Here is a 25,563-nt window from a genome sequence, read left to right as displayed (position 1 = left end):
TCAATAGCTTGTTCAGGGCGGGAGACAAAATGTGCTATGTAGACTGGTCTACTCTGGCCATGGCTGTACTGATTTGTAGTGCAGGTAACTCTTCAATTTAAAAAATGTGACTCTTTCAACTCCTTCCTCTTCCTTCCACCTTCTGTCTAAATCATGATTAGATTTATCTTTATAATACAATTCTCTTTTAAAGAGCCTGTCCTCTTTGCATTTGGCAGCATATAACTCGCACTTAGGACACCAGACTGTAAAAGAGTGCAAGCCTAGCACTTAATCAGTTTTTTTTTCTTCCATTTGTTGACCTTAGAGAGGGAGAGGAAGGGCGGGGGAGAGAGAGGAACATTGATCTGCTGTTTCACTTGTCTGTGCATTCATTGGTTGATTCTTGCGTGTACCCTGACCCCGGATCAAGCCCTCAAACCTGGGTGTGTGGAGACTATGCCCTAACCAACTGAGCTAATCTGTGTGTGAACGAAAGTCTTAAGGTCATGCCTGATTTGGCAGAATGAATGTGTTCCAGCCAACTGGAACTTTTATTTTCTAGTTTATCTGTACAGCCAGCCTGTCATTCACCATTTCATTGATGGGACATTTACTATACTAAGCATGTAAGTTTCACCCCAGCAGTGAAATCCTAGTGCCCCTGGGGATGCTACTACTAAATTGTTACTTGAATTGTTTTACATACATATCATTCATCTTATGTAAAATCTTTTGAGGTAGTGTGTGTATATATATAGATATAGATATATATTTTTTCATTTTAGAGATAGTGAGAGGGGCAAATATAGTTTAAGTAACTTTCCCAACTGTCATATTTGCAGTATGATTCCAGTATATTTTACAAATATTTAATTATCTTCATTCTCATTGCTAGACTAGGAATTCAGAGTATATATTCAATGCATATTGAGGCATTACCATGTGTAATGCCTAAGTGTGGTTCATTTCGCTTTACATAGATGTATATTCAGTTTGTCTCAGCAATTAAAATAGTACCACCTGCCACTAACTCAATCATAAGCAAAAATGCAAGCTGGACACTGGAATCATGTAGCTGGTTTCTGGCTATCATTGGGCTCGAACCAGATTGCCGGAGTTTGCATCTGTCTCTACCACTTCCTAGATATGCCTCTTTGGGGCAAGCTGCCCCTAATCTCTGTCTCTTTCTGTTTCATCTGCCACCTTATAGGGCTATTTTGTGAGAAGGAAACCAGGTAACGCATATGAAACACTTAGACGTGGGCTTGGCACAGAGTAACTACTCAAGGGTCAGAAGCTATGACTCCTGCGTTGCCTCATAAGTGGTAGATCCAGTTGAATCACAACATGTTTGTCTTCAGGTGACTGTTAAAATGAAAAGATAAAGTTGAAAGTTGTTGTAGGGAGCTTGCAAATGTCTGAAATTAGAGACCAAAGAGCATATATAAAGCCAGAGTCAGCAAACTATGGCCTGCCTTCTATGGCCTGCCCTCACTTGGTTTTGTTAATAAAGTGTAATTAGAACACAGCCACACCCATTCATTTATGTATTGCCTAAGGCACGTTAAGACCCAGGGACCGGCAGAGCCTAAAGTGTTTACTGTCAGCCCTTTATAGAAAAGTGTGCCTACCCCTGCTATAGACTGGAGATTATATAATCCTCTGTAATTGGAATATTTTGATCCCTAAGTGCTTCTAGAATGCAGTTTGAGAAACGATTGTTCATGATCTTCATGAGAAAAGTGCATGTTTGAATTACCTATAATGTTTAAAGATTAAAATCAGAATCCTAGGCCCTCTATCACTTCACCTGATTTAGAATCATTGAGAATTGGGTTCGGGAAGGACCAGTGTAATTTATACAAGTTCCCAAAGAAAACTGATGTTTATCCTTGCTGACCAGTGGATCATTTTCTCACTGGTAACATAGTTCAGTGGTCTCTGCTTACTTTTATTTACAAAAAAAAAAAAAAAGGCCAAGAGACTGCTTCAGGCGAACCCTAAGAAAAACCATGGGCCATTTTATAACAGTGAGGCTCCAGTTGAATTTGAACGTAGTTTCTGTGTCCTTGGGTTATGAGACTAGTGTGGTGTAAATAGGTGCCTTGCATTTGATTAAACTTCACACATACTACGAATCAATATCAGAGGGCCCGTCCGTCTTTCTTCTACCTGGCTTATGGTGGCCGTGACTGTAGGGCGTGTGGTGAGTAGAGGATTGTATGCTTCTGAAGAAGTGGGTGGGGGACTGAGAAAGTCCTCTCTGTATCTGATCTGGAAAAAGGACAGGGGTAGACTAAAGAACAGCTTTTGAAGCAGAAATAACTTCTCCATAATTACCCAGTAAAAATATAAAACTACCAAGACCTTTCATTGCTGATATTATGCTCACTCTATCTTGATGTAATTCCTGTGTTTAATAAAATAACATACACAAGAGAAAGGAGCCTAAAATGAATCAGAATATTTGAAACTAATCTCTTGGGAAGGAAGATTAAATAGCTTTTAAATGTATTTTTGTTAATTTTGGTCGGACTTGGAGGGACCGTCGGCTGTAATCAGCCAGGCTCCGGTGGTTGTCGCTGCCTGTGTCCCTGACAGCCTCTGTCTTTGGCACCCGCAGGCATTTCAGCCGGACCATGGAGGAGCTGGTGCACGACCTGGTCTCCGCGCTGGAGGAGAGCTCGGAGCAGGCCCGGGGCGGCTTCGCCGAGACGGGGGACCACGCTCGGAGCCTGTCCTGCCCCCTGAAGCGCCAGGCCAGGAAGAGGAGAGGGAGGAAGCGGCGGTCCCACAACGTTCACCACCCCTGGGAGGCCGGGCACTGCGTCAGCGAGGGCTCCGATTCCAGTGTGGACGAGCCGGGCAAGGACTACAGAGAGAACCCCGCCGGCCACAAAAAGGACCACAGCGACTCCGACGACCAGATGTTGGTGGCCAAGCGCAGGCCGTCCTCGAACCTGAACAGTAACGTGCGAGGGAAAAGGCCCCTGTGGCACGAGGGGGACCCGGCGGCCGACCCCCTGGGGAGCAGGAGCCTGCGCCGCAGGAGGAAGGTGAAGCGCATGGCCCTGGACCTGCCCCAGGACGTCTGCGGCAAGCGGACCATGACCCAGCCCCCCGACGGCGGCAGGGACCAGGACATGGACAACGACCGAGCTTACCAGTACCAGGAGTTCACTAAGAGCAAAGTCAAAAAGAGGAAGCTGAGGATCATTCGGCCGGGACCCAAACTCCAGGACGAAGGGGTCGTTTTGGACAGTGAGGAGCTGAGCCAGGCCAAGGACAGAATGGACTTCGAGGAGCAGAAGGTCTCCGACGAGCTCATGAGCGAAAGGTGACCTTTCCGTCCCTATAGAGAAGGATGGGTGTCTGTAGTTTTGTGGCTGAATGTGTTTCGTGTTTTAATTAGTTCTATTCTAAAATAATTATGAGGTATATCGGTAGTGATGTTACTGTGTGGCCATGGTCATATTTCCTTATAATTTATGATGTTCGGCACAAAGCAAAATTGCTTATTTGGTTTACAGAGTCTTTTGATTGTGTAATAACGACTTAATTTTCTGCTACAAAGAGAAAAGGAAATAGATTTTCAATGGGCAAGGATGTGCATTTGGATGATAGCACGTCTGTAACTCTTAGAATTGAATTTATCATTATTTATTTGTTTAATTATAGAGTTTCAGAATTTGGTTGTTATTTTAGTTTCACAATTTATCAGTTCATTTTTTTTTTTTTTTTTTTTTTTAGAGAAAGAGGAAGGGGGGAGAGGGAAACATCAATCGGCTGCCTCCTGCAGGCCCCTGCCAGGGGTGGAGGGAGCCAGCAGCCTTTCTGTGCACAGGACAAGGCTCAACCAACTGAGCCACACCAGCCAGGGCCATCAGTTTATTCTGATTACTGAGAATCAAGAGTCGATAGCACTTCAACTTGTGTGGCTTAGTATTTTAAGTCTAGCTTTTAGGAATTCTTATCACTTAGGAACTGTAAAGCCCAATTCACTGCCTAGAACCCCTGACCTTGTCATTAGACAGATGAGAAAGGCAATGATCCTCTGGCAGTTAGTGTAGCCTCTCCATTCTGGAAAGCAGGTATAAGTACTATTTTAACAGCATCAAAAGGTAAGTGGTCATTTTTATTTTACACAGAACTAATGCTGCCTGCAGGAAATGAGAAACTATTGACAGTATCCATCTTATAGGCGTGTCCTTAAAACCAAATGTTTAACTGCGGTGCAGAAAATACATTCCTTAAAAATGGCCTGGGAAAGAATATCTGACTGTGAGTTTGTAGGACTGGCAGTTTAATCATGTGGATCGTGAGCTATGCAATATATACACATATATACATATACACATATGTATATAAAATGTGTATTTGTTTTTGCCTGTAAGTATGATTATGATTGCAGATATGAGTAGACCTGGTAAAACTTTATAGCGTGGACCTTTTATTAGAGATGGTTTACCATTTATACAATTTTCCTAAAGAAGTAAAAATTACTTAAAAAAATGTTTCAGGAAGGCTTCGAAAAGTTTACAGTCTCTGCTTTTTTTCCAAGAAAGCTGTCGTTTTTGTACCAGAGCGAGAATTATTTGTATGGTTTGTGTGCCAGCATTGGGCCCTGTGACAGCGCCTTAGCTGGACTTGAGAGTAATCATCTTTCTCACTTGCTGGGAGGGAGGGGGGGGTGTGTGCAGGGAAGTTAAGTGCTCATCCTGGATTTTCATGGATGGCCTGCTTTCTGGATTGACTGTGCAAGCCCCTCCTCTTACTGACCTCCGCCTCCTACTGACAGACGTCTGCCCTGGGAGAGAAATGAGATGAACCTCTTCATTGTAAAGAGTGTCTGAGTACCTAAGGGGTGATGGGCTGCCCAGCCCACAGGCCAGGCACACATTTTCATAGAGGGGCTTCCCACTCTTGAATAAATTAAAACAATTTTTTTTCTCTTATTTTAAACTTAACCTCTGTAACTATTTCTCTTGTTACTTAAAAGTTAGGTGCATATGCCTTCTGTGGGAAGGCTGCTCCATATTTAAGGTAGTTTCCCACGTTCAGTGTTTGGGACCACTTCCAAAGCCTTCCTACTATAGAAAGCTATGCATGTCCTTGGAACTGATTTGCAAATGAGAATTGAACTACTTTACTCCGTGTGCTTGATTTGACAAACCTCGAGTAAGTGTTTTCTCTATACATGGTACCAAGACTAGTGACAGGGCAGAGCCTGACCTCCGCAGCCTCGTAATCTGGAACAAGCAGGTGAGGAAGGCGGCCTGGGGAGCTGGGGTTTGAGGTAGCACTGAGCCCATTTGGGTACTGGAGGGGTGGCGAGAAGGAGGAAGTGGCATCCTGGGTAGAGGGAGTGGTGGGCACAGGCATGGGTGGTGAAACTTTGAAGAGGAGAGAGTGTAGGACCCGAACAGGCTGGGGCAGGAGGTTGGGATTAGTGTCAGTACATTAATTCAACAAGCCTTCATGGAGTACCTCCAACTGCTGTGCTGTAAAAGTCATACTGAAAGTCCCGGGGAGAGGGGTCCTTGCCCATAGGCCATCATGCCATCAGATGCTGACAATGAAAGGTCCCTGTTCTGCTCCGTTCTTGTTCTGACTTCCTGAACACGTGAACAGCTACGTGATGTGCTTGGAGCCTCCAGCTAGACGTCGTGAGGTGAAGTATAAATAGGAAAGTGTCTAAAACACATGTCACACTATCTCAGATGAGGACAGGCATCCTTAAGGACCAAGAGCTGGTCCTAGGGATTCTGATTTCCTGGAATCTTTAAGGGGAGAGGGCAGGCGGAGGGAGATGAGAGGAGATGGGGTACCACTAGGAGGAAAAAGGTAAACACAAGGACCAGAGGTGGGGGTGGAAGGATTTAGGTGGGGGTCCACCCAGAGGGAACCTTGGAATCCAAATGGAATCCATCAAGTGTGGGGGTGAATTTCACATTTTTAACAGAGGACTATCAAGACTATTTAGATTTACAGAAAGTTGCAGAGACAGCTCAGAGCTCCTGATGTCCTGATTCCATATACCCCACACCCAGTTCTTCCTGTTATTAATATGGGACATTACTGTGGCTCATTTGTCAGAATTAATGAGCCAATGTTGACACATTATTAAGGAAAGTCAATACTTTATTAGAATTTCCTTTGTTTTTATTTAATGTCCTTTTTCTGTTCCAGGATCACATCTGGGAGATCCTAATATTTTTAGTCACCAAGCTACATTTTGAAAAGATGGAACTGGTTGTTACATGGAATTTTTAGAGGGATAAATCTGAACTCAGAGAGGTTAGAAGACCATTGTACCACAAATAAGTTAACAGTGCATAGATTCACAATCCTTTATCCGCAAATCTGACTTCTGAATGCTGTGAGGAACTAATTTACTTGTGGCCAAACCTAACTTGACCTGTGTTTAATGTGGACATTCATTCATTTAATGGAGAAAATATATTAATGTGTTGGAGTATGGAGTGCTACCCCAGACCCATCTCAGGCGTTTTAGAACAGACCTTTCTAAAGTTAGAAGATTTCTGAATTTTTAATAAGCTTTGATCAGAGGGCTTTAGAGAAAGAATTGTGACCCTAGGATTGTATGCTAAGGCCCTTCCTTTCCCAGGGTTGTGTTGCTGGGAGCAGACAGGAAAGCTCTACGCAGTGGTTTGGACAGCCGAAGGGAAAGAAGATAACGCTTCTGTCATGTTTTCATACCCTAACATCACTATGTGTAGAGGGGCATGTACGTTTGTAAGTAAGAAAATATGAATTTGGTGCTCTTAGAAAGTATCTTTTTCTTTCATTAACACCTGTGCAGTACAGGGAGTTTCGTGCATTCTCTTAATTTGAAGAAAGTTAGAGGAGATAGTACAAATAGAGAGTTCCTTGGGAAAATGTGTCACTTATTCCTGTAGTTTTTGTTTATATTTATTTCAAACAAACACTAAATATTTTATATTCAGAAAATGTATATGGATTTAGATGTCATCTGTAATTTCAATCTTAAACTCTCAATTTAAATATTTTAAAGTAGATTGGGATTTTTTTTTTAAATAATTTACGTTATCTGTTCAACATGTTAATGGAAAATGTATTATAATATAAACAGTCAGCTGGGGCAGTTTCTGGTTGGTAAATTAAGAATTATAGTAAAAGGAGACACATGAGAATTTTTAAAGAACACCATTCAATTTTCTTCAGAGGCCAAACCTCTTGTCATGTGACCTGTTGTGGTTTTTTTAAAGCCAACTATATTATCACATAAGCACTGCTGTTGGAACAAACAGTGACAGTGTGTCCATGTCATTTGACTATCTACTGTTTGTTTTAATTTGTATGTTAATTTTGACTGTCGCAGTCTGGAACTTCAGTGGAAGTAGAGGACCTGTTATTTTTGCATACACCCCCTTCCCGTTGGTAATGCTCCTTTTTGCTCAGTGTTTGCTCAGAGGGACCTTAACTTTGATGGAATGAATTGTTGCCATTGTTAACTGCTTTCTTCCCTGCCAAGTAACAGGGTTGTTGTGGACCCTTCAGTGGTGCCTTTTCCAGAACGTTTGCAGATGTGGCTGTGAAAGGTAATGCATCCCAGGCTCTTGCATCTCCTGTGCTGCGGAAGCTCAGGCTGCTTCTGGTTGAGACCTGCCCGTTGTATTGAGCGTGGTGGTCCCGGCCCCAGCCGCAGCGCATGGCGTGAGAAGGGAGCGGCGGGCCTCTGATGAGAGCAGATAATAAAATGCATCAATTATGTCAGCACCTCGTTGCAGTCACATCTGGCTTACTGTCAGGGTCCCATTAGATTCCTGCGGTTTTATGTGCCAAAAATAATACGCTCTGCCATGGATGGAACCAGGATATCTGCAGCTTGATTTTTTTTTTAAAATCCTCCTGTTTCCTTTCAGATGTTTGTGAGGCTTCAGTTCTAGGCCTGAGCTGAGAGATCAATTGTTGTTTTGATGTTTTTCTCTCTCTTCCCTGTTGCAGCGATTCCAGCAGCCTCAGCAGCACGGATGCTGGTCTGTTCACCAACGACGAGGGAAGGCAAGGTACTGAAACGTCATTTTTTTCTCTTTGGAAAAAAGTCTTCATTGTCAAGCTGCGCCTATTACTAGTTACATCCTAGTGGACTGCAGTCCTTTTACCGAACCTGCTGCCGAGGGGAGTGGGCTTAGCTCCGCGCGCCGGGGAAGCCCCTGTCCCCGTGGCCGAGGAACTGATTTTCCCAGCGCCAGTGCGCAGCTCATCGCATAAGGGAAGGATCGTGTGCCCGAGGGAGTCCTGCGGGCCTCCGTCTGTCCCGCTGTCTCTCTGGCCAGTGACCAGGACACTGGTTCCCAGTCTCACCCGCTTTCTGATGTATTCCATTCTGTTTGAGCATTTCTAACGTTGGGTGTGCAGGGTATTTGTCATTTTCATCCAGCTGTGACATGTAGGCATCCTACCTAGTTTGCGATTAGACAGTTTTCATAAATTCAATATTAGAAACTGTTGAACAGGAATGTTTTGCAACTTAGATCTTTTTCATCTTTGAAATTTCCTGAAGCTTTTCCTACTTGAGCCTGGCATTATTTTGAACCTACCTGCTCTGGAAGGAAATGCGAGAACCTTAATAAGGGGGCAGCAGGCGTACATGCAGATACGTAATCACAAACATGAGCCTTATTTCCTGAGACTCTTTAGAGGAAATTAGTAAGTTCCAAGGGAAACAACAAAATGAATTGCTTTAAATTATGATTACATGATCATGCCTGCATTTATTGCAAATTTATTATGTTTCACATTGGTAAGTGCTTTTTTTTTTTTTTTTTTTTTAAACATTAAATTACTTTAGGTTCTTATTTAATACTTAAAACATCCCTATGAGATTCCTTTTCCCTTTAAGGTGAGGAAACCTAGGCTAACAGAGTCGAAGTAACTTCTCGGCGTTAGAAAACACCAGAATGCGAGTTGTTCTGTCAGACTTAGGGCCCAAGTTCTTAATCTGTAGCTAATTCATTTCCCTATTCAGAATAAAATTGAGTATCATGTCAAAAATAAAACATTATTTCTTTAGAATAATGCTGTCTCAATTGGAATTAAAGATCTAGGGTAGTCAATTTCAAGGGACTCCCTTTCTCTTCCTATGCTTATATCTAATCTGTGAGATTTTAATATAAAAATCAGTCAAAACATGGAAGGAGACTTGACTTTGGTGGTGAAGGTACAATACAGTGTACAGAGGATGTGTTACAGAGTTGTACGCTTGAAATCTACGTATTTATTAATCAGTGTCACCCCAACATATTCAATAAAAATGTTTAAAAAGAAAACAAAAACAAATCAGTAAAGTACTGATATTTATGTGTTTTGAATTGTGCCTTTTTTAAAAACTAAATTTTATTAAATCCTCGATTGAAATAAATTGGTGATTCTGGTTTTCCAAATGCTTTAAATTTTTCGCTTCCCTCATAATTAGAAATATGGCTGTTTCCCATAAAATTTTCAGTTGGAGCTTAAGATTTCTTTTCGTTTGCATTTTGCAATATTTGTAAGGAGAGATTTTGGAAATCAGAAATCCCTTCTTTTAAAGGGAACAGGCTGTGGCAGTTAGGATGGCTCTCCTAGAAATCAGAATTAGTCGTTTTCCTAAGGGTCCCGAAGACTTGAATGAGTATCAGATCGCAGGTGACGTTCAACGTGCTGTTTGTCTCATATTTTTAAAGCCATCTGCCGCCTTCTGTATTTTTGTCTCTTTGTTAGTCTCTTTTTTTTTTTTAAATACAAAATGCTGTCAGTTCACATGCCCGGCACATTTCACACTGAATTTTGCATTGGTCGCTGCTCCATGGCTACCCCATGGATGTCCTCACACGTGCTGTGAGTAGTGTGTTTTAGAAAGACTTTGCTGGAGTCCAGTGTAGTTTCTTTGTAAACTCTGTGGTGTTGTCACTTTTCATTTAAAATCAGCTTTTTCACAGCCATTTCTTAATGAACTTAATCAGATTAATTTCATTTAGTCACATCTGTTCATGATTGTTTCCCCTTTCACACTCCATAGAAGTCGTGAAATTAAGCTGAGACACCATTATCAGCTGCAAAGAACAAATTCTACACTTTTATATCTTTTCATTCCCAGTAGGAGATTAAGGCTTGTTTTTCCTTAATGTGGAAAAGGGTAGTGACTTCAGTGGATTTCCCTGCAGTTTTTGTCGAAAGATTAACCAGTTTTTTATTGTTTTTCCCATTTTTACATTGGTTCTAAAACATTTTTGTTGATGGCAGTTCTTGCTACAGTGTTAAAAACATTTACGTGAAGCTGTGGGATAGAATAAAGAGGTGTGTTTTTAATAGACTATGTACATGATTGCCAGATAAAACACGGGGTCCCCAGTTAAATTTGAATTTTAGATAAATAACAAATTATTTTTTGTGTCAGTCTGTCCCACGCAGTATTTTGACATATTTAGACTAAAAATTCTGTGCAAGTAGGTGGGGCAAACGTAGGTTTACAGTTGTCTGTATGTAAAGTAATTCAATAATAATAATACAAGAGTAAACTGTTTCCTGTACTCACAACTGTAGACCTACTTTTGCCCCGCCCTGTGGTTACATTGAAAAGCGATCGTCCCTCTGAAGTTAAAATTCCCTGATGCCCTGTGCTTTTAACCTTGACCCGGCGGCTGTGCCCGTGGCGGCGCTGACCCCGGCGTTCCTGTGCCCGCAGGCGACGACGAGCAGAGCGACTGGTTCTGCGAGAAGGAGGCGGGCGGCGCCTGCGGCATCACGGGCGGCGTGCCCTGGTGGGAGCGGGAGGAGCCGGCCGCGCTGGGCAGGGACCTGCCGAACCCCATCTTCCCGACCATCCTCACTGGGTTCTTCCCCATCATGGCGCAGCCCGGGAGAAGAGGTCAGTAGCCCGGCCCGGCCGGGGCGCAGTGGGCCCGGGGTCCGGGGAAGAGTCGTTGGGGGCGACAGGCTCACAGGGAAGGGAGAGCCCGAGTCTCGTTCTCCGCGCCGTCGGACTGTTAGAAAGGTTGGCGTTGGTGCCCGGCCTGCGGGGAAAACGCTGGAATTAAAGGGGGCTGGAGAGGAAAGGAAGGGGAGCCCTAAGGAGCCGACGAGAAGCCCTTGGAACCCCGCCTGGCCCTGATTCGGATCTTTCAAGTGTGAGGTTTGCCTTTTCCCCCTACTACTGGAGACGCTGTCCCTCCTCCGGCTTAGTTTGTGAATTCTGCAACTGATGGCATCTCATTCTGCGCTCCAGTGAGCATACTCTCCCCTAAGTTGGGTCCTTTGATTTTCCAGGTTTCCAAGCCAGACTCAGTCGCTTCCACGAAATGACTTCCAAGACTATTAAAAAATCTGGAGGGACCCCCACTTCAATGGTAGGCATGCTTTTCTGTTTGACTTTTGTCATGTTTGGAAATGTGTCCATTTCTGTGGAATAAAAAGCCACACCCTCGTCCTCTGTTCGCATTCTGATGTTATACTTAAAAATAATCCATTTTTTTGTAGGCTCCAAACTGGACCAGTGAGATTCCCCTATAAACCAAATCTTCTAATGCTAATAAATTAGTTACGTTTTGAACACCTGGGGAATGGCACTCGAGGGACCCCGGCTCCTGTCCGCTTCCCTGGAGGGGTGTCATTGGCGCGAGAGCCTCCTTGATGGAAAGATGGGCTGTTGTGGCTGGTGGACGTATTCTTCCGTTAGGCAGAAGTTACCTGGTGGGGAGGCTTCCTAGGGACCTAGGTGGGCCCGGGGTGGGTAGAAACTACTGTACCTTTTATATATTTTTCTCTCTTATGATTTTTTTTTTATGTTGAAACCATTTATGTATCACTTGCTTTGCCAAATTGCTAACAAAAGCTAGAAAATTAAAAGAGTCCACATGTGGCATAAGTATTGCTTGATGTTTGTGTTGTGACTGGTTAACAGCTCGTTTTTACATCACCTGACTGTTGTAAATAAAAAATGCGTTCACACTTATGGTTCATTTTTAGAGAAATCCTATATAACCAGCATTATTTAAAGTATTTGCATTTTACTCAGGGTATTTTAACAAGGGCTAAGATGAGTAGTCGGTGAGGTGGATCATTTCTGCCAGAGTCTGTATTCTGTTTAAGTTTGCTTTCTCCGTGGACAACCTGCTCTGTACGGAAAACTCATTGTATTTTACACTGTAGTATTCACTGTACTGCCAACGCCACCCTGGTGTTAAACTAGCCGCGTGGTAACTAGTCTGTGCTAGTAGAGTCACTATTACCTTTTAATCATGTGCTTTGTCTGATACCTGAAACCAGTTAGAATGATCATTTTGGCTTAGAGCTTACTGAAATCATGTCAAAGCTGGTATTTCAACAAATACTGTACGACTCTGAATCTTATTGTCATGTTTAAAAATAAGAGCTGCACACACGTCCCTAAAATGACAGACCACATGTGTCCCTGTGTCAGACACTGCACGAGCTCACTTTCACCAAGCAGTGGGGAAATGTAACATCTCTGTCGATGGCAGAATGTAGACACTATCCTGCATTCAGGCCATTTGCGTTTTTTAGAATGGTTATATTAAAATGATGACTATTTTTACTACTTTCCAATAACTGATGAAAACTGTGTTTTAATACATGTATTTTTATATTATTGTATGGATTGTCAATTCAGCACTTAATGGCTAACGTAAATATGATGGATTGGAAAAGAAACTTAAAGTTGACATCTCCTTGACCCAGAGTTACAATCTGAAAGATCCCAGCAAAGGTGTCAATTGGGAACTCAGGGCATCTTTTAGATTGCTTGTCTGAACTGGAGAGATTGCAACTTTGAGTCTCTTTACCTTCGCATATTTGACGTAATATTTTCGAGGTACAATGATGTGGTGTTTCGTAATTGTACGCAAGCTTCTCTGTGCTATGTCCTGTGCCGTGGAAATTCATGGTTCCCCCCTGAATTACATAAATGCTTTTATTTTGTATAATGACTGTCTTCGGGATCTGAACACGTCACTTTAAAACCTTGGCCTGTGAACTCTGCCTTACCAATCGCGGGTCTAGACAGATGCTCTCTGGTTGCTGGCGCAGTCTTACCTATTTTTATTTTTGGTTCACTGCTTGCCTGAGCATAGCTGGGATTTGTAGCCCATTTTCTAGGCTTATTGCCATCTCCCTGTGGTATTTTATAGAAGCTATTACAACTGATAGGCTGGCTTCATGGTATTGATGACACATGGCTCACCCATAGTAAGAGCCGCCTTTCCTCTCGAAATTGTAACAAGGTGATTAAGTTTCCCTCCATGGAGATATGCTATGTACGTGTGTGTTTACCATGAGACTAGCGCATTAGGCCGTAAACTGTTTTCCTGGTTTCCGTGTTTTGTATTCAGAATTTTACTGAAGACAACGGGCTTTTTCAGGTTTCCTCTCAACCCTGAATTGTCCTTGTTTGGATCTTTAAGTACTGTAATCTTTTTTTTTCTTTTTTTCAATAAAATATCTGACTTGGGCAAGAAAGGTAAGAGTTCCAGTTTGTGCTGATGCTTTGAAATTCCTAAGCCACGTTTCTGTTGTCGTCATTGCTCGTATTGTCCATATCATTTCAGACAATCTAGTTTTAAAAACCACGATCTCACGAAACAGTCATCTTTAAACAGTGCCCATGACATCCAGTGATAAGAAGTGAAATTGAATTCCTTAGACTTGCACATTGGAAAGCTAGGTTGCTTTTAAGAGAGATTACTTTCCCGAGCAGAGGGAAACCCGTAGCTGCAGGCCGTTACAAAGAAAGGCAACAGAGGGGTTTTGTCCTGAACAGACGAGTGGTGGCTGCACAGGTACAATGACGGTCTTTGGCGGCAATGACGGAAGGAGAATTCTTCACGGAAATATTAATGCAAACATTTGAGGGGTGGTAGCTTCCTGCTGGAACTTTCATTACCCACCATAGTTAATGTTCGACGGAGTTTCTGCAAACACCGAATTTGCCCCCAGTAGAGAAACAGGGTTAGGTTCCTGTGAGCCTCTGATCCCGACATTTTCACCAGTCTCATGTATGTTTGTGTTTTAAAACACCTACTATGTTGTCGACTCAGTGACATGGAACTCATGGAAGACACCCTAAACTCACACCTGGACAAAGCGCACCTCACACACGTGTTTCCTCCATGTGGCCCTCAGAGCCACCGCGTGCTGGGGACACTGCCCGCGCTGCGGCGCTGTGCCCGGGGCGGGTGTTCACCACAGCGGGACACCGCAAAACGCGCAGAAGAGTGGGAAGCGTGGCACGAAATAAACCACAGAAAGGTCACTTGTCTACAGTATCAGAGCTAAAGCAAGAGGGCAGGTGTCTCACATCGATGTTCCTCTCCCTCCCTTCCACTCTCTGAAAAGCAATGGAGAAAATATCCTCGGGTGAGCATTTAAAAAAATAAAACGATTGCCCCAAATTACCTTTAAAAAAATTAAAAAATTAACACTGAATTTGCAAACATTTGAGGTTTTTAAAAAATAACTTCATAAATATTATGCTTACCATTTAAAAACTTTTTTTGTATCCTAAGAAACTTTTGAAATATATTCTAAAATGTCAAATGGAGACTAAAGTCCCCTTTCCATTTTCATGCTTTACAAGGGTGGTGACATTGTCAGAGGCCCATTATTTTTCTTTTTCCATCCAAATAAAGAGAAATGCTACAAACACGTCCACTCTCTTGGAAGCTTCCACTCTGGTTTCCTGCCTTTCGCGGTGCCAACAGAATTACTCCGATGGTCTGTAAAACTCAGTTTTCTAATTTGCCTTCAGTTTTGTCAAATATCTGATCCCAGAAAAAATTCAAAGTCAGCGGTGGGTAGGCCACTTCCAAGTAATATTTAACGAGTGCCTCCTATATGGGGGTCACCGGCCAGCCCTCCCCCCGAAGGTCGGCCTGAACAGCTGAGCGCTCACAAGGACGTCAGGGATGACAGGTCCCTGTGCCGTAGCCAGGAGTGCCAGCCCCAGCCCCACCCGCTGCCTCTCGTCCAGGCAAGGGGTTCGGAAAAGCCAGGGGTACATGCCGACAGGTATTTATAAACATTTGAAGCCAGTAAAACAAAAGCTCCTGTTGTTAAGTCACACTTGTCTACAACATTGAGCACCACCTCAGTGGGGGAGTAAGGTAGGAACTCGATGACCTGTGCTATCAACAGTACATACAGTGTCCCCTAAAAACGTACACACACTTTCACAGCTGGTAGCGCAGTTCTGAAAATGAAATGTTTCTTGTAAGCGCTGCCTTCGTAATTAAAGGGTGCACGTACATTTTGGAACTTCACGTTGAAATCTGATCACGGGCGACAGACAGATTCGCCATTCCAGTGTCGCAGGCCAACGCTCGTGGGCGTGTTTCTCTCAAGTGGCCGTATCCTTGGAGGAATATTTAATAGCGTGTATTTGGCCTGTGAGGTCCATCAGATTTGTATGGGTCTTGCAGTGTGTAGTCTAGAAACAGCCTCTGAGAACCAAGCGGTATTCCTTAGATTTCATCTCATCCCATGCCATTCACATGTACCTTTGATAGACCCCCCCCTCTCATTTTTGGATCCACAGAACTACTTTTAAAGGGGTATTTTACGTCCTGTGGTGGGTGGATGAATGAGTAGGTGTCACACTGGCCTCGGGAACTTGATGTCTTGCTTAACCGTGGTTTCAGCCATAGATTCCTCGGGTCAGTTGTGCACACAGGTAATGAGGCCGATAATGTCTTCCTCGCGGGAAGGGCGGGGAACACAAGCTGAGCGAGGCGTGTCGCTGTCCTCGAGTCCCTTGCAGTTCCGTTAGTAAAGATCAGTCGGGAAAGGGAGCACTGGTCCTAAGAGGAGTTCCCCTCTTGGGCTCTCATGTTAGCTTTCCGTCTTCTCTCTGTCCCCCCTCCCTCTGAACCATGCCCGCTTCTCTCCTGACCTGTCACGTTCGCCCCCGCGTTCCAGTTCCCTCTGTCACTGCCCTGGGCGGTTACCCCTCCGCTTACCTTCTGATAGCGCAGTGCAGGAGTCCCCTCCCCGGCCTCTCTCCTGTCGGGTTTCCCTCTAACCCCGGCCGCATGTAACTCCAAGGCGACACTTTTGAAACGGGGGGGGGGGTACGCCCCAGCCAAAAATTGGTTTCCGCTGCTTTTATCAAAACAGGCTCTTCCTCTGTACCCCCGCCGCTCACCTGCACCCTCTGGCCCTCTGTCCCTCCCAGAGGACCCGCTGTTCCCAGCCACCTCCCCCCCCCCCCCCCCGTGGTGCCACGTCCTGCCTGGGTCCACTGTCCTGTACTTTTGCTCGCGGCGGTGCACCCCTCTTCCTGCTGCTCGGTTCACCCCCTTCCAGGGAGTGTTCCCCCGTTCTGTACCTTTTCCTCAAAACCTTCCCCAGCCCATCTTCCCGAGCTGCATCGCACCCCCTTTCTCTGCCTCTGTGGGCAGCCTTCCCGTCCAATCCCCTCACGCCTCTGCCTGCGTTCGCAGTGTAACCCCGAGGACAGGAGCGCCCAGTGACGAGCACCCCAGCTCCCGGCCGCCTTTTGCGCTGATCCTTTGCTCCCGGCACGGCCTTCCCTTTCCCCGGCTTCCTCGCAGGGCTCCTTAGTTCTAACACCCGCACACGCCCAGCCTCTGGAACTGACTGCTTTTAGGAAATGCAGATCCATCTAACTCCTTCCTCGGTCGAGCCTAATCTCAGAGTCACCCTGTTCCCTGAAATAAATTAGTGTGTGTGTCGCAGGCCTCACTAAGAGCTCATCAGCTCGCTGTCTGTCCTACAGAGCAGCCTGTCTGTCATCGAGGTGCCTTTAGGTTCCACGGGAAAGCTGCCGGCCGGCGGGATGAGCGCCCTTTCCTCCGTGTCCCCCAGCTCATAACCCTCAGCGCCAGCGCAGCCCCGTGAAGGGCAAAGCAGACGCCTGATGACAAGAGGGGCCTTGACACGCACGCACACGCGCACGCGCACACACGCACATGCGTCTCTCTAGATTTTCTCATTTCTGGTAGGCGATCCTTGGTTTCATTTAGACAGCATGAGGACACTCACTTATTTTCACGACAGTTGTGATCATAAACTTCAGTGAATTAAGATACGAACGTGTGTGAAGGGATTCGATGTTCTCACCATGAACACGTAGCAGCCACGTGTCTTGAGTGAATTACAGTCCTTACTCGCTTCCGGGCCACTCGTTTTTATCTGTAGCTCAAATAGAGATAATTACTCGCCGGACAGGTTACTTTATTACTTTGACACGTCTCGGAGTAGTGCATGCGGTTACAGTGTGATGATTGCGATCATTCGGAATCATCAATAACTGAAATTAACCTTTCCTGTGCATTGAAATTAAAAAAAAAAAATTGGAATCTGATTTTGTTTGAAGTCAGTTTTCCGGTAGTTATTTTGATTTAACAACAATCTACCTTTTCATTTGATTTAACAGCAATCTACCTTTTAATCTACCGTTTTTAGCTCTTCTGAAGCTCACATGTGAATAGCAGAACGTTTTGCAATTATTCTAAATTACAGTTAGAAATATTAACTTCCGTAGGCCCATCAGCTCACTCTGTCTCCTGCCTCCCCTTATGAAAAAATCAAGAGCTAACGTTCATTTGTTGGGAGCAGGCGTTCGTCCACGGGGCACTAAACTTAAACTCTGTGTTTACCTTCAGGGAGCCCTCGGCCAGACACCCAGCACACGCAGACGCCCAGTACTTGTTTCCCTGTGTGACCGACTTGTCCTGCAAGGGTGTGTGGTTTCGACAGGTATTAAATGGTTAAACTGCTTAGAAATATTTGCACACTTGCTACGATCGATTCCTTACCCGAAGAAATAAAATGAAAAGATTTTAATCAAGGATCACGTTTCCGTCCGTGTTTTTAATTGTCTTTTGGCCGGCTTTTCAGTGAGGACTGTCTGTCTCTGATTCGGAGTCATTTCTACCTGCTCTCTCAGGTTATCGCCCTTCTTTCGAAAGGCCGCTCTATGCCGGCGGTGGAATGCGTTTTATTTAATTTTATGGTTTTTATGAGACCATATATTAGAGGTTGCCAAAAATATAGAAAAATTTTAGAGAACATTTTTGGATGTGATGGATCACCCCTCTTGAAAGGGAAACAAAACACTAAATATTTCTAATCCCGCATTATTTACCGCATGGGTGGTTAAATGCTACTCTAAGCCCCATAAAATTAAAAGGGAGAAACCTGCCAACTGGAGCAGGAATTGGATCTAGGAAGAGTGGTACCGAGCCAAAATATTGCTACAGAATTAAATGTCAAAAATCTTCTTTAATAGTAGATATATAGTTCACAGTGCCTGGTTATGATTACTGCATTTAATCTAAATCCCTGAAAGTTGCCCTCTCCTTTTCCATAAAATACAATGGGACACAAATCAGTTTTACTGTAGATGGATAACAATTGGAAAATAATGCATCTTCCCGCCCAATAAATTGTCAGTTATACCTTTTAACTAAAATCAATTCATCTTTCCAAAATTTATGGCAATTTCTAATAATAAATCTCCTCAAATGTTTATTCATTTGGCTTCTGATACATTTGTGCCACTTCTGCCATGGTCCGGCGTCTCCTCCCGTGATTCATTGTAAATTAAAAAACCTATTTTGAGTCGGCCCTCTCAGTGAAGAAGTTCGAGTCCATAACCCAGCACCCTTCCCGCTCTCCCTTCCTAGGTTTTCATACCCTTGAACTTGAACGTAAGCGCCATCCGGCGAATTCTCTTCGGAGGGAGATGAAAAGGCCTCGCAGGTGCCCCTTCCCGGGGAAGGGCTGGATTCATAAAACAAGCCCTTCGGAGCCCGCGAGGTGGTTATGGCCACAGATCCGTTTCTGATTCAAAAACGGGGGGGAGGGGGGGTGAGATACGTGGGTGGCGCCCTCGTTTCCCGTGCTTGTTGCAAAGAAGCGTAAACGCCCCTGTGAATTAGGATCAGGTATCGATCATATCGGGAGCCCGCTTTTGTCTCCTGCTGACGCAGTGACCCAGGAGGGGCGGGCGGCCGAGGGAGGCGCGGGTGCCCCCTCCGCTCCGCGTCCTGCTCAGAGGGCTGCCCGGTGTCACTCTCCAGACGCACCGCTTACATCCGTCCCTGTGCCTTTCCAGGCATCCTGAGCGTGACGCCCGGTTGGTGTTTCACCGCACACTCTGACTCGGGATGTCGCCGTTACTGTTTTTTAGTGACAGCCCACCGCACGTAAGCGTTTCTCCGTCTTTACTCCGGTCATGACCGTGAGACTTAAATTGCGTGTTTCCCGGTCGCTTTAATTCTGTGCCTTTCTTCACGCGGTCCACGGGGAAGTCAGAGCCGCGTGCCTTTTCAATCCACCGCCACCCCCGCTGTGCCTTGGCCTAAGGCTTCAGAAAGGAGCGCGAGGACCCGTTTACTTTCCGGCAAGTTTAATAAAAACGCGTTTGCACTCAGTCTGTCCTACGGCTTGGTTTCGAGTCCGTACTTCTTATGTTAGTTCAACTACAATTCTGAAATTGATTTTCGGAATGGGTACTCTAAGACGTGAAAGTGACATTAATTTGAATCAAATCCGTAACTCACGGGCAAATCTGCGCCGCTGCTAATCCGTGATGCCACGTGATTAATCTGGCGGTTAAAAAGGGTCATCCGTTCGGCTGGCGGAGCCGAGGTGGAATTCATTAATTCGGCTAACGGCACAGGGGAGAAAACAGATGTTTTCTAAGGCAGAGATCAGACATGAATTACGGGTCTTATTTCATCTAAAAATAGCGCTTCTCTTTTTGAAACTTTGAACTTATGAATTTATTTGATCTATGGATTCTTTAATATAAAGTATGTTACTCATTTGTACTCACCAAATTAATTTTTGTATTAACAAATTATAGGTTTTAATAAATTTAGCCAGCTGTAAAAACTTTAAAAGTAATCTCTGACTTATGTGTTCCTTCTAATTTGATTTTTCAATCACATTAAATACGAAAGTAAATCAAACCATACTCTCTTTTAAATAAAATTTTTTTAAAAAAAGGTCAAGTGATAACGCTTATGCCTTTCTTTTAAAATAGTGATTAAACATTTTAGCGGTGTTCCTCCTGTGGTCTTGTAAACATTGGTTAATGATACAGCCCATTTATTGCTTAATGGTTTTTCTCTACTCCTGTCAGTTAAGACTCTTTAACAGTAATATCGCAGTTGTCACCTCTGCCTGGCAGCGTTCAGTTTTGTGAAGGACAACAGGTTTGTCAGGCCCACCTTTCGAAAGAGGAAGCTGGGGTTCTGACGAGAGGAGTAACTGACACAAATAACTAACTAGAGGCCGCGCCGGGTCCCTCTGCCGATTCCTGGCCCAGTGTATCTCCTTGTTTGCCGCCCCTCCCCAATCTTTCTAGTTGAACATGAACTCATCCTAGAGACTGAATTGTTAGTGTTTTAACTAGAGTTTTAGGGGTTGCCAGGTCAATGGTACTATTTTCCATCAAAATGAATAGTTTTACGGAGGTCAATAAATAATCTGCATCCCCCCCCCTCCCCCTTTACACCCCTTGGTGCCTTCGCTTGGTTTCCCGGAGAAGACGTGACCCGCCTTCCCGCTCTCGGTCTTTGCCCTGAGGACTTCGCTCACCTCCCCAGCCTCACGCCCTGGCTCTCCCTCGCTGACGCACCCCGAGCGTGCCCGGCCCTTCCCAGCCTCCGTCCCGTTGCTCCCACGATTTTCACCTTTTGAAACATCGCACTTCGTGTCAGTCTGTGGAAACCCGGCCCACCCATCAAAATGCATTTCAGTTAAAACCTTATGAGAGCCCAGCCTGCATGGCTCCCCGGCTGAGCATCAGCCCATGAACTGTAGGGGGTTGCAGTTCAGTTCCCCGGCAGGGCACAGGCCCGGGTTGCGGGCTCCATCCCAGTCGGGGGCCTGCAGGAGGCAGCTGATCCATGACTCTCATCATTGATGTTTCTCTCCCTCTCTCTCTCCCTGCCTCTCTCTGAAACCAATACAAACATATTAAACAAAACAAAACAAAACCCTTTGAGAAAACTCCTGGGCAGGAGGCCACACTCCCCTCGACTCCACTACCCCTCGAACGTGTCTTAGCCACGACCCGGGAACCAGAAAACTCGCAGAGCCAGGACTTGCTGTGGGACCGGGAGGAGCCGCTCACTGTGCTCCCCTTGCCTCAGCCCCAAAGCAGGGATGCTGGAGGTGAGAGGAACTCAGGTGTGTGCCAGCACTTCCTCACCCGCAGAGGAACTGCCCTTACTCATTTACTTCAGGAACCCGAAGCGCAGATGCCCTCGGCGCCAGGAAGACACTGTGTGTGTGTGTGTGTGTGTGTGTGTGTGTGTGTGTGTGAGTGAGTGAGTGAAGTTGCCTGGTGCAGGTTAGAGGGGGCATTTCCTAGCGGCAGGTGTTCAAATTCAAAACATTTTAAGACACTCAGATGGCCATCGCCAAAAATGAGAAAGAAAACCGCGCCTTTTTCTGGCCAGATACCGCAGGCCCGCATCCAGCACCCTCCCTGTCCCAGCACACGAAGAGAGCCTCACTGCCTTCCCGCCAAACCGCATGTGCTGCGGGCGCGTGATGGACACGGGAGGGTGCGGGGAGCCGGTGACGGGGGTGGGTGAGAGAAGTTAGAGTGCATACTGTGGGAACCGGGGTGTTAAGCTATTTTCCAGGTGTAAGAGTAGGACCTCTGGGGAAACCATGGGTGGCAGGCGGAGCTCAGTCCAGCCTCGGCCGCCCTGGGGAACAGCACGAGTAGCTTGAAAACCCTGCGAAAATCCAGCACGTGCACCTCCGACCTGTGACCCTGTGGCCACGTCCCTTCTCTTGCTCGGTCCACTCTCCCCTTTTCCTTTCTTTCAAGAACCATTCTTGTACCCCCAGGGAATTTCAGCTTCTCTCTGGTCATCCCCACCAAGTTATGATTAATCTCACTGGACTTGAGACACTCCATTATTTACTCTTGTCGCTTTTAAGACATGCCCGAATCTTTAATTGAGGAAGATACAGTTAATATAAATAAATACGAGAGTCATCCCTGAGCTGAAGACCACAGAGGTGACTGAGATGTACTATGTGTCAAATACGCCACTAAACTCTGAGTCTGACGAAAGTAACGAACGACGCAGGTTCTGGCTTCAACCCTGCAACTAAGTAACTACATGAACTTGAGCTACACCCGCAGCCTCTTTCAGCTTCTGTGTCTCCTCTTGCCTTTGTCTTATGACTGACTGGTCCTCCCTCGAGGGCCTTTGAATGCAAGGTTCCCAGCGAGGTGTTAACGCTCATGCCCAGCCTGCTGATCTGCAAAATGAAAGTGCTGAGATCCGTGGTGTCCAAGATGCTTTGCAACCAGCGAACCTGCAGACCAGCGGGGACACGGGGAAGGTGGGGACGAGAGGCGGGGTGTGAGGGGAGAGACCCTTCCTAGCAAAGCCTGGAGCCGAGCTTCTCAAACGTCGTCTCCAGACAGATCTTGGAAAATGGGGTGGGGTGGGGGTGTCTTGTTCGTTTAAAGGTACATTCTGACTCGGGAATCTTGGGGGGGGGGGGCTGAGAATTTGCGTATCCGACAAGCTCCTCGATGATTCTGCGGGTGGTGGTCTGAGGACCACTCTTTTAAGTGGCGAAGCTTGAGAGGATAGCTGGGGACGGGAAGGGTTTGAATAGAGATGGGAGATGAGAGCACAAGGGGAGAGATTACGGAAGGAAAGTCACGCTCAGGTTATAAAGAGAAGTGATGGCAGATGCGAGAAGCAGATCCCTTTGCTGGGGTTTTGAGATAATTGGGAAAATTGGGCTATGGTAATACATACTTCCTAACCCCTATTTGTTCAGTACAGATTTTTTTTTTTAGAACTATAACATTACCCTATTAGCTTTCAAATTTGTATGGTTAGGCTTATGATGATGATTTTTTAAAATGTTTTTTATAACATCCGATGGGCAGCATGTGGAAGACAGAGGAGTGGGGATGTTCCCAATTTATTTAAATTCAAGATTGCTTAGATTTACGGTGTGACTCGCCAAATTAAACTTGTACCCTTGTCATAAATTTGTTTAAGGAGATAAAGTTAAACCATTTTCTTGCGCTTGCCCGTGGAAGCCTGTCTTTCTTATGGAACACATTCACACCTGGTTATTTCTGGTTTTAGTCCTTGAGAATGTGCATGTAATAGGAAAATTATTGTAGCAAAAGTGATTGAGATGTTTTACACTTTTTCAGTCCTCAACATCTTTTGTGTATTTTATACTTCTAACACCTCTTAATTTAATACCCGCATATGGCTGGCGGCTACCATGTTGGATAGAATCGCTGAAGCCCTTGACTGATGAAAGTCACTGAGATTAGGGGGTACCTTCATTTCTTCAATTTTTCTCATTGCGTTTGGAAAGGTCACAGTAGCTCGCCAGTTGTCTACGAAAATAGGACTTTTTATAAACAGCAGATAGGTGGTGCCCTGGTTGCAGGCTTTGGTGGGTTCTCCGTGAAATCTAGCTTCTCTGGTGCTAAGAAACATATTTCAGCAAATTTTGTAAAGATTGCTTTACACGTGCCATGAAAAAGTAAAAAAATGAATGATAAAAGTTTAGTATCTGGCATCCACCTTTAGATGTTGGTTAGCTCCAGCATTAAGTCTCAGCATTCAAACTCTTGATGATTTTTATGCGCCAGGTGCATAGATTTGCTGCCGCAGTCTGAACATTTTTAAATTAAAATATATCTGTCATTGTGATTGTATTGATTTGCGCGTCTCTGTGTCAATATGCAGTCAAGTGAGTTTTTCAATAAGTTGAAAAGATCTGGCAGGGTGAGTTAAATTTATTAGATTTGCTCCAGGTATTTTCTTGTCTGTTTGGGCATCTCTCTGCTTTTCTCTTGTTGATTAGAATTTTACTTTTAAAATAGCAGTAAAATTTCAATAACACATTTTCGTACCTCTTAGTAATTTTTTGTGATTTTTCTCTTGAATGAGTTGCCATTGGAAACCTTGTCACTACTTATTACATTCTTGGCATCCTTTGCTACTGTTTTTCAAAACAATGTATTTTCAGTTTTCTTGTATTATTGTAACATATATTATTGTTTGAATTTTACTTGAATCACAAAACGAAGTCATGTCCCTTTATATACTTTTTCGGGTAAATTTTAAGGTTCGGAGAACGTACACCTTTTTAAAAAATGCTGAAATATGCTTCTTAGCACCAGAGTGTTAATTCACTGGAAATAAAACAGTTGCTTGAGGGTTTAAAAGCTTTAGGCGTAATTCACCGTAATTCCAATGTGGTGCATATGAATAAAGCATTTGCTTTTTGGTACTGTAAGTGAAAACTTTGTTTACAAATTTGGAATAACCCAGAATATCCGTTATCACGTACGTAGGATGGATGAGAGGGTCACACACGGAGAACACAGAAATTAGTAGCCCAGGTGATGCTAACCCAAGTTCACCGACATACTCATTAGATTGTAACTTCACGTAGCATATATATACTCATGTCTCGTTATATTGTGTTCCCTCTAAAGTTGACTCTAAAGGGCAGAGGCTGTAATTAATATACTTAGTATCAAAATGTGTGAATTGTGTGGTAAGTGGAAGGCGACAGTGTTTTTCCAATCTGCGAAACATAGTCATTGTGTAAATGGAATAAAACTTGGATACAAGAAGAAAATGGCAAAAAATACCAAAAACTTTAACCAGGATTTAAGGAACCTTGGAGGCGATATTTCTACTTTACACACCAACACTGTTTTTTGTGTCTTGGTGGTTTTGAGTGTTGGCTGGTAATCCTCCCACTGTTAACTCAAGTCCGCCTGATGCTCTGTAATTGTTTTTCTCTGGGCAGAGTTGGGGTGGTAGTGTCATGTAAAGCCAGCTTTGACCTAACACGCGGGCACCGAGAACCAGCACATTCGTGGGGTCCTTGACTTTATCACTTGGCATCTCCAAATCACCATGTACCAAAACGGAATTTTATCTGTAGACAATATAGCTGGCTCACGTCAACAGAAATACAACACTAATATTTTAAATAGCAAAGGCTAATAATTGAATATAGGTATTATACCTCAGTCTTGCAGGTTGGGAAACTGAGACATAGGTTAAGTAATTTCCCCAAGGTCACGGAGCTACAGCAAATGGCGGAGCCCAGCCTTGCAACCAGGTCTCTCTAAAGTCAGAGATCATGGTCTTAACTACATTATGATGCCGGCTCCTCCTGCAAGAGAAGTGTTTTCACTTCATGATCAGTTGAATTTTACTATTTTCACTTTCTAAGAAAAGATAATAGTTTTCAAAATGCAACTGGGGAATTTTCTACCTTAAAATATTAACCATTTTTTTAAAAAAATGTTTTATTTAATCTTACAGGGCAACTTTATTTATAGACAGGTGCACATTTCTATTAAATCTTTGCTAAGCTGTTGAATATATACTCGTGTAAAGTAGAACCTTAGGTGAAAATATTTTCTGCATTATCCAGTTAGCAAATATATTATGATCTGTGTCTTCTCGGGCGTGGTGTTAGCAGTTGTTAATCTTCCTTGCACATTTCTGTTTTCGAATTTTTGAAAACTTTGTACAGCATAAAACA

The 25,563-nt window shown here is 44.4% G+C and overlaps 1 protein-coding gene across 3 annotated transcripts in view; it reads left to right on the top strand.

Annotated features, from left to right (window-relative positions):
- GPATCH2 (G-patch domain containing 2) overlaps window positions 1-25,563 on the top strand; it is a 75,844-nt gene that overhangs the window by 1,499 nt on the left and 48,782 nt on the right. For 2 of the 3 annotated variants that reach the window (XM_081124193.1, XM_081124194.1), the window contains exons 2-5: window positions 2,606-3,319; window positions 7,972-8,033; window positions 10,691-10,873; window positions 11,272-11,351. In XM_081124193.1, coding sequence (XP_080980319.1) covers window positions 2,606-3,319; window positions 7,972-8,033; window positions 10,691-10,873; window positions 11,272-11,351 — 1,039 coding nt within the window. Of the gene's footprint in view, window positions 1-2,605; window positions 3,320-7,971; window positions 8,034-10,690; window positions 10,874-11,271; window positions 11,352-11,481; window positions 11,863-25,563 lie in introns of those variants that run through there. The other variant, XM_081124195.1, reaches the window with a different exon arrangement.

This window comes from Miniopterus schreibersii (assembly GCF_964146895.1).
Source record: "Miniopterus schreibersii genome assembly, chromosome: 21".
Classification (NCBI taxonomy): Eukaryota; Metazoa; Chordata; class Mammalia; order Chiroptera; family Miniopteridae; genus Miniopterus; species Miniopterus schreibersii.
This window is presented reverse-complemented; position numbering and strand designations above follow the sequence as displayed.